Source organism: Colobus angolensis, unplaced genomic scaffold (genome assembly GCF_000951035.1).
Source record: "Colobus angolensis palliatus isolate OR3802 unplaced genomic scaffold, Cang.pa_1.0 Scaffold6, whole genome shotgun sequence".
Lineage (NCBI taxonomy): Eukaryota > Metazoa > Chordata > Mammalia > Primates > Cercopithecidae > Colobus > Colobus angolensis.
The window spans coordinates 11636291-11645537 of NW_012119598.1; the positions used below are offsets into that span (position 1 = coordinate 11636291).

A 9247-nucleotide genomic window follows, 5' to 3' on the forward strand; every position below is an offset into this window, starting at 1 on the left:
ATTACAGGCATGAGCCACCTCTCTCGGCCTTTTTAATATGTTTTAATGTTTCATAACAACTGTTTCCCAGATCATATTATGAACATTTTTTTTCCTATTTCTGTTTTGAAGTAAGTCAAGAGTTGGCTTCATTACTTTAAAATGTCCTTGTTATATTTAATTGAACATTATCAATTATCTTTATGAAGAATAACAGAGGAACATAAAGTTGTATTTTAGCAAAACATTTTAATTCTGATTCTGAAACCTAATCAGAAAAAAATGTATTTAGTACAATGATAATCCATTAAATACAAATCATTGTTAGGCTGTCTCTGTTATGGAAACTGTCATGTTATGAAAAGGTATTCAGCTAATATGAATCTTTTAAAAACAACTGAACTTTACCATTGCTAGAGATTTTTTGAAAAGCTGTAGATATATACGTTGGAAATAAAACAATCAAAATTACTTCCTGAAGCTAGTTTAACAGGTTCTAAATGCTAAACAAAAATTTCATGAAATGACTCAGGAGATAAGACTGTAAAAATTTCTTCCTGAAGCTATTTTGGCAGCCTCTAGGGATGTGAAATTCCCTAAGGTGCTCTAATGGGAAAAACCCGAGAATGAGAACCAGAATCCTTGACTTCTACTCCCACTAGTAAGCTAAGCGAACTTAGGTCAGCATTTAACCTCCTCCAGTTTGCTTATTTGTTCGTTTGAGAGACTCACACTTTCCTGAGTTACTTCTGTGTATTGTAGCCAGTTTCAAAATGCTGTGTGAAATTTCCCATATTATTTAAACATTTCCAACTGATTATTTTCTCAGCCACTCAGCCTTTTTACTACGATCTGTGTTTCTTTGCACATAAGGTGAATCTCCCCACTCAATAAGAGATCATTGCCATTTCACATTTCCCTGCCTCCTGCCTGTATGCACACTGCTATTATGTTGTCCCCTGGATTGTCTTTCAAAAATCCTCATTGTTATAGGTAAAGAAGGGACCCACTCTATCTGAGTAACTGATTGCACAGCCCAGCCCAGACAGACACACATCCCAAGTCTCTGCTTCATCTGTCCTAGAGGACACTGGCTCGTGGGGAATAGCCACAGTGGGTCTGATGGCCCGGCAATCTCCTGCAATTTTCATAGGAAGTGGCCCTGAAGGAGAGGTAGCCCTGGTGACTGTCACTGGAGGATCCCAGGCTTCTGGATAGACAGACATCCCGGTATCATCAGGAGCATAGTTACAGCTCGAAAGGCTCTTCAACTCTCGCACACTGTCACTGTGTTTCATAGCAGGGGGCTGGTAGGCCTGGTAGGACACTTTAGTGGTGGTGGTAATCACAGTTTGTAGGGCAGGGGCACCTGGTGGCGGAGTCGTGAGGTACCTGCAGGGAAGCTCTGGGTTATAATAAGGGCGAGTGGCCGTGGCCTGAAACTGCCCATGGTCAGTCCTCTCCACAAGGCTGGGTTTTCCAAGAGCTGGTTTCCAGCCATGCTGTTTGTTGGTGAAATCAAAGCTTCTCTCATAGCTGCTGTATGAATTGACATTATATTGTAGTGTGTTCAGATGAACCCAGTCTGTGTCATTAGGGATACTGGTGGAATCCTTATAAAGGGTGGGATATGGGCTCGAATTTGTATAACCAGGGTTTGCCAATTCATAGCTGCAAGGTGGCCTAGGCAAATAGATTCTTGGGCTTGAGTATTTCTGAAAGGGTGGCATTTTGTCTCCTTGAAAGATGGCTAGGTCACAGGTAGCTTTGTAAGAATCAGAGTTTGGGAAGGAAGGGCAAGGCTGCCCTGGAATAGGGAAGCTGGTTTCAGTAGCTATAACAAAGTCTTCTGGATTTTCCAAGGGAGGTATGTTGCTGAAATGACCACTGCTGTCTTGATTTTCTTCTGCCTAGAAAAATGATACAAACACAGACACATGCTATGTAAATCGTGTGGACACCCTCACCTGTAACAATAGCCAACAAGTAAGTAAAAACAGGCATCCATGTGCTGGGCTCTGTGTTGTGAACATGGCACTGCCCAGCTACGTGATTTAAGCACATGGTCCAAGGGTTGCTAAGCTTGAGCTCTCTCAGACATAAATACCAACAACTGAATGAGGAAGGTCCGTGGTAGCCAGGTAGGATGCTTCTGAGTAGCCGATGGTCCTGTTCTCACCCATACTGTGTTCCTAATAGTGGAGACTTTGGAGCCACACAGGCCTGGGTTCAATTCCCGACTCTGTCCCTCACGAATTGTACAAGCCACTTAACCTCTCTGAGCCTCAGATTCTTCATGTTAAAAATGGAACTTAATAATAGTAACCTCATTATAGGGTTTCTGCAACCATTAAATGTGTAAAACTCTTAGACCAGTGCCTGGCACATAGGAAGTGCTGGAAAATGTCAGTTTCTGTTATCCTTACACTAACGCTCTGCCTGCTTGGCAAGCTTTGGTTGAAAAGGAAAACTGAATTAAATTGTGCAGAGAAATTTTATCCATTCTTATGGATGAAATAACGGAAGGGACCCTCTCAAGGGTGCACTGATAACTTCCTGTTGGTAGGCACATATTTCTATCTTTATTACTGTTGCATAATCGCCCTTATATTAGGATGTCAGCACACTGATGTATAAGGACTGTATCATTGCTTGTAGAGATTGTTGCTTTTTCTTTTAAGGAGAAGAAGGGATTAGAAACCCTATCCAAATGTTGACTTAATGATATTTTGTTACAGACATATAATTTTCATATGAAATCAAACCCTTGTAATTAATGTATGACCTTCATATTTTGCATAATGATCAGCGTATCTTGGGATGAAAATGAGCTGAGACCGCTGTGCACTGTCAGCTCCCTGTTACCTTGGATTCTCGAATTCTCTTTTTCTGGGGTTGGTAGAAAGAGGCCATTTGTCTCTTGATGGCGCTTCTTCTAGCTTCCGTCTCCGATTTGCTCTCTGGTCTTGGGTGATCATGAACTCCCTTGGCCTGCAATAAGGAGAAAATGAATCATACATTTGTGCCTCGAAAGGAAGCTGACAATGTTGCCCAAAAATTGATCATGCCTTTCCCAAGATCTCAGGTGTTTAGTTTTGTTTCTTTCAAAATGACAGAAAAAAAAAATTCTTGAACAAATAAAACAGCCTTAAGAATTGACATCTTTTTAAAAGATCACCTACAATCCCTTCACTCTATTGAAAGAATTATAACTATAACGCAGTTTACCATCTGTGGACCTTAAAGAGCACAAAGCAGTGAGCAAATTTCTAGGCTCCAGCTAGGTCCCTGGGGAGCTCTAGCACCTATTTCTGGCCACTGGGGCTGTATTTTGTTTGGCCCAGGGTTCCCAAGGCACATGACAGGGTGGTTTGGTCTTTATGGTCTGATGAAAAGTATCCATCACAAATTGTGTTCTCACCTGACCTACCTGAAAAAAGATCGCATTGCCATCAAGCCGCCAAAAGTTGGTTACGGGGTATCCGCTGTGCCCTCGACAAGGAATCAACTCCAAAGCAGAATGACAGTTAGGGCATGCCTTCTCTGCAAAGCCCAGAAGGGAGAAATATTAACCCTGACCCCAGACCGTTCTGAAGAAAGAAAGAGCAAATTAGTTGGGAACAAAGAACTCATGCTTGGGCACGGTGGCTCACGCCTGTAATCCCAGCACTTTGGGAGGCTGAGGTGGGCAATCACCTGAGGTCAGGAGTTCAAGACCAGCCTGACCAACATGGAGAAACTCTGTCTCTACTAAAAATACAAAATTAGCTGGGTGCAGTGGCTCTCGCCTGTAATCCCAGCACTTTGGGAGGCCGAGGAGGGCGGATCACCTGAGGTCGGAAGTTCAAGACCAGCCTGACCAACATGGAGAAACCCTGTCTCTACCAAAAATGCAAAATTAGCTGGGCATGGTGGCGCATGCCTGTAATCCCAGATACTTGGGAGGCTCAGGCAGGAGGATTGCTTGAACCCGGGAGGCCGCGGTTGCAGTGAGCTGAGATTGCGCCATTGCACTCCAGCCTGAGCAACAGAATGAGACTCCATCTCAAACAAACAAACAAGAACAACAACAACAAAAAGCTCATGACTCCAAGGTCACCCTCTCCCTGGCCCCGCGTCCTCACTCTGCTGTTTCAGCCGTGCCTTGTCGCAGATGGCTGGCCGCAGCTGCAGGCGGGAACCGTCGGGCAGGGTGCAGGCCTGTGCACACACCACCACACCCAGGCATGACTTCTTGAGGATGCGGCCATTGTGGTTGTTGGTGTTGCGCATGGCCCAGCCGCTCAGGTGACGCTGAGCCTTCTTCTCATCGCTGCTGTAGATGAAGCGCACGTAGCCATCAGGCCACTCTCGGAATTGGTCGAAGAGGGCCAGCTCCTAGAAGAGTGCAGAAGTAAGGGTGGTCAGTTTATCCAGTCCAAACTGCACACATTATGCTCTAAAATTTCTCCAAGCACATTAGGATAAAAACGTGTTCCTTTTAAATCCAGTAATGTCAAATCCCAAAATGCCACTCTTTCTATATAAGACTTCCTGACAACCAGGTAATAAGTAATGTTTATACAGTGCTTATCTGTTAAATGCTATACATTATTCATCTAGACTTTAAGTTACAGGCAAACAATTATTTCCAATTTACCGATGAGGACATGGAGGTTCAAGAGGTTAATCAACTTGCCCAAGGTCACGTCACACAGGTAGCAAGATCTGGCTCTAGGATTTACACCCTGGCAGTCCCATTCCAGAGCCTGTACTTCTTACCACTATATTATATCACTTCTTGGTGTGTTTAAATGTTGAAAACATTTTTAAGTTAAGTATCAAAGTACCAGGGGAAAAAGTGATTGGAATGTTCTATCACTGAAATGTAATTTAACTGGTAAATATCTTTAAGTCAGTGCATTTTCCTCAAAAGCTCTTGGCTCTCTATGCCAAACCTGTCAGTCACATTAGCACCCAGAGTAATGTCAGAGAGGAAAGAACAGCTTCCCTCCCTATTCTCAACTTGGCTCTCCAAGTTTAAAAGGGTACTGCAATGAAGGACTTAAGCCATGAGCTTTGGGGTGTGGGTGAGCTTGCCTGGCACTGGACTGCTCCCCAGAACAGTATGGGATTGTCATTCTCCTCAAAAGAGCCACATGACTGAAATAATAAGTTATATCTAAAATACTGAGCATTGCCTTAGTAGTCACATTTGGTAGTCTTTGTCAATTTAATGCATTATTTATACTGCAATAAATGTCTCTTTTGCATATAAGTTTCATTGTATAATCAGCCTTTACTGAGCACTTTCTTTTTTCTTTTTTTTTGAGACGGAATCTCGCTCTGTCACCCAGGCTGGAGTATAGTAGCATGAACTCAGCTCACTGCAACCTCCGCCTCCCGGGTTCAAGTGATTCTCCTGCCTCAGCCTCCCGAGTAGCTGGGACTACAGGCGCATGCCACCACGCCTGGCTATTTTTGTATTTTTAGTAGAGACAGGGTTTCACCATATTGGCCAGGATGGTCTTGATCTCCTGACCTCATGATCCACCCACCTTGGCCTCCCAAAGTGCTGGGATTACAGGCATAAGCCACCATGCCCGGCCACTGAGCACTTTCTTTTATGTAATGTTTAGGGCTGCTTTCACTCTACAATGCAGAATTGTATTGCAAAGCCATATTATGCAATATATATAATTCTCACAACATCTTTGCAAGATGAACATCTTTACTCTTGTTTACTAAATAAGGAAATGGAGGTTCAATAGATAACCTTTCACAGTGGCATAGCTGGAATATAAACAGAAGATAGGTAGCAGCCAGACCCAGTAGCCTTGCTGGTGTGATAAAAGCTCAGAACAGTGTATCATAGTAGTAAGCCATTTGCATCTCCTCCCCACTCCTGCCACTCAGGAAAATTAGATCAAACATTTGCAAAGCCAAAGTATTCACAGTTGGAAAATTCAGACTTGTATACATCATGAATACTGCACATTCTAACAGTAATAAGGTAAATGAGTGATTTTGTTTCCAAAATTACAAAGATGTTGTTGAAATCATTATTACTACCGTTAGGTATTATTTATCTTTTCTCTGAAATATTACAATTGACATAAATGAGTACATCAGTGTAAGGTAAGACACAAGTGAAATATATAATGATGTACTATCAACTCCAAGCTTATACTAAATGCTAATATCTTTGTTTTAAAAGTGAATATTTTAACTTAAGGATCTTAGTAATGAATTGACAGTTTTCCAGAAAATAGCCTTTCTTTAGTTCTCCCTTAAGGATGTAGACTAGGCCCCCATGCCTCACACGAGCTACTGAGGTAGTGACCCCGGCAGTGAAGCCGCAGAGACTGTATTTTTAAAATCAGAATAGAGGATGTCAAGGATTGGGTTTCATTTGTTCTAAAGTGTTGGCATGTTGTGTGTGTGTGTGTGTACGCACACACACTCCACCTGAACCTGATCGTAGACCTGGAGGAGAGTTTGAGATGGTTATCTCACTCTACCACTTGATGACAAGTCGGTAAGTAGCCTGAGACTAAGGCAAATTCAAGGACTCTCTCAAGGTCATACAGGTAGTTTAACTCGCTCACTCAGTTAGCCAGAGCAGGGCGATGCTAAGTTTCTTCACTTCACTGTGTCCCAGTGTGCCTGGCCCTTTTGAGCTATTACACACATACTTCCGCTTAACAACCAGTCTCCTAAAACAAAGTTCATATTTACATAGGAAGTCTACCAAATGCTTGAGAGACGAACCATAATTACATTATTTGGATGTGATTTTATAAAATGCAAGATATGATTGTTTCCTGTGAAGATGTACATGGACAGAAACAGAATGAGATGCACTTGCTGTACTGTGGTCCACTTTCATGAAAATGGTACCATGTGACTTTAAAGTAGGCAGACTTTAAAACAAAGGAGTGGGCTGGGCATGGTGGCTCATGCCTGTAATCCCAGCACTTTGAGAGGCTGAGGCGGGTAGATCAGCTGAGGTCAGGAGTTTGAGACCACCTTGACCAACATGGAGAAACCCGATCTCCACTAAAAATACAAAATTAGCCAGGTGTGGTGGCACATGCCTGTAGTCCCAGCTACTTGGGAAGCTGAGGCAAGAGAATCGCTTGAACCTGGGGGATGGAAGTTGCAGTGAGCGGAGATCATGTGATTACACCCAGCCTAGGCAACAAGAGCTAAACTCCGTCTCAAAAAACAAACAAACAACAAAAAAACCCAAACAAACAAACAAACAAAAACAAAGGAGTAAAACACACCTAATCTACAAATGTATGGATCCAAAAAAGTGCTGACCTCTTTGAGAGGCGACACAATGTTGCAATGAATTACTATTCATCTGAACACCTATCAGGCACATTTTAGTTGCTGAAAAAATTACACATCTCTTTTATTCCTGTGCCACAACATTGCTGGAAGCCCACATTTGTAAATGGTTGGGAAGCAACTCTCATTCTACACCCCCCATCCCCCATGGCCGGGACTTCAGAGTCACTCAGATTTGGCCCAAACCAGTATGACCAAGCATAATTGGTCATTCTCTGGAATTGGCTTCAAACCACTTCATTCACCACTTCATCCATCCCAGTTCATTCTTTGGACTTGGCTCCAAACCATTTTTGCTTTATTGAAATAAAGCAAAATACAATGAATTCACTCTAAAAGAATGATGATTTGCTTGTCATAAAAGAAGAAGTTTTGGGGACAGATGGCCTTGTTGGTATGACTATGGTGCCTCCTTCCTCTGGGCAGTCAGGCAGGTCTGAACAAATTGCTGATGTCGGGCTATTTGTTTTAAATTTAGAGCATTAGATTCACTTTACAGTTGTACCTCATAGTTTTGTTGTATGAGAAGCAGTGGTATTTACATCTGTTTAGATTTTCTCGTTAGCTTTCTCATGGATTTAAAGTAAATGAATAAGGAGAGGCACCTGATTTCTACCTTGGTTAATGGGAAGTGAAAGGACAGGTGTCTCGCTCTCCCCAAGACTGGGAATGTGGAGCCTGATCAACATTTCCTGCTGCTTTCTGTGTAATTTCAGGCAAGCACAAGGTAATTGCTGGGAGAAGACACATTTCTTCCTCTTTCTTTCTTTTTCTTTTCTTTTCTTTTTTTTGAGACGGAGTTTTGCTCTTGTTGCCTAGGCTGGAGTGCAATGGGGCGATCTTGGCTCACAGCAACCTCTGTCTCCCGGATTCAAGCGATTCTCCCGCCTCAGCCTCCCGAGTAGCTGGGACTATAGGCATGCTCTACCACGCCCAGATAATTTTGCATTTTTAGTAGAGACGGGGTTTCTCCATGTTGGTCAGGCTGGTCTTGAACTCCCGATCTCAGGTGATCCGCCCATCTCGACCTCCCAAAGTGCTGGGATTACAGGCGTGAGCCACCGTGCCCGGCCGAGAAGACACATTTCTAAACCCAATTCAGCCTTTTGTGGAGTCCAGTTCTCTTTCTACATTTGAGGGGGCCTCAGAAACCCAGAAATTTTGCGTGTGTGTGTGTGTGTGTGTGTATGGTACGTCCACAGACTCTTCAAGAACTCGAATGCCATTCTCCTTCCCTCCTTCGGATGGACTGAGCCCCGCGTGCCCGCACACACCTGGTTCACTTACCTGAGGCATCTGCGGATCGTTGATGTCCCAGCTGAGCTGCATCCCGTAGGAGCACACGCCGACCGTATCCTGCACCGCGGCTGCCGACATCTGCCCAACCCGCTCGCGCTTTCCGCCCAGAGTTCTGAAAAATAGAAGAAAAAAGGAGAGGTGCGCCAGGTGATTTTTTTTTTTCTGTTCTTTAAAGAAGAAAGTAGGGTATGTGTGTGAAGGGGAGGGGCAGAGAGAGAGAGAGAGAGAGGTTGTTTAGAAATCTGGAAGTTGGGGACAATGGTTATGGACCCAGGCGGGGCCCTGTCCTCGGCCGCGGTGCTGAACGGTCTCCACCCGAACGGTAGCATCAACGTCTGGCAGCTGACCCCTCCTTTATAAAGATGCATCTCCGGGGGGCTCCGCCCTGTTTCGCCTACCTGGCTAGCGCCCACGCTCCAGGGGCCGGTCACCCCCTCCACCACAGACCCAGGAACGGAGGTGGAGGTTAAACTCAGCCCTGGAAGCAAAGGGAAACTGCAGCCAGGGGGTGGGGGTGGAGAGGGTAAGTTGGAATGTATCCTTTAAGTTTAAAACCTTATTCTTTTCTTTTCTTTTCTCCTTTTTTGTCTCACTCCGTTGCCCAGGCTGGAGTGCAGTGGCGCCATCTCGGCTC

General features: G+C 44.0%; 1 protein-coding gene across 1 annotated transcript; it reads right to left on the reverse strand.

Annotated features, from left to right (window-relative positions):
- Positions 1-350: 350 nt before the first annotated feature.
- Positions 351-8757, reverse strand: GCM2 (glial cells missing homolog 2 (Drosophila)). Its single transcript, XM_011962684.1, has 5 exons — positions 8602-8757; positions 4104-4356; positions 3410-3522; positions 2845-2970; positions 351-1889 (listed from the first exon to the last, which is right to left on the reverse strand). Exons 1-5 carry the CDS (start codon positions 8689-8691, stop codon positions 951-953), a joined length of 1521 nt encoding a protein of 506 aa, XP_011818074.1. The 5' UTR covers positions 8692-8757; the 3' UTR covers positions 351-950.
- Between the last annotated feature and the right edge of the window lie 490 nt (positions 8758-9247).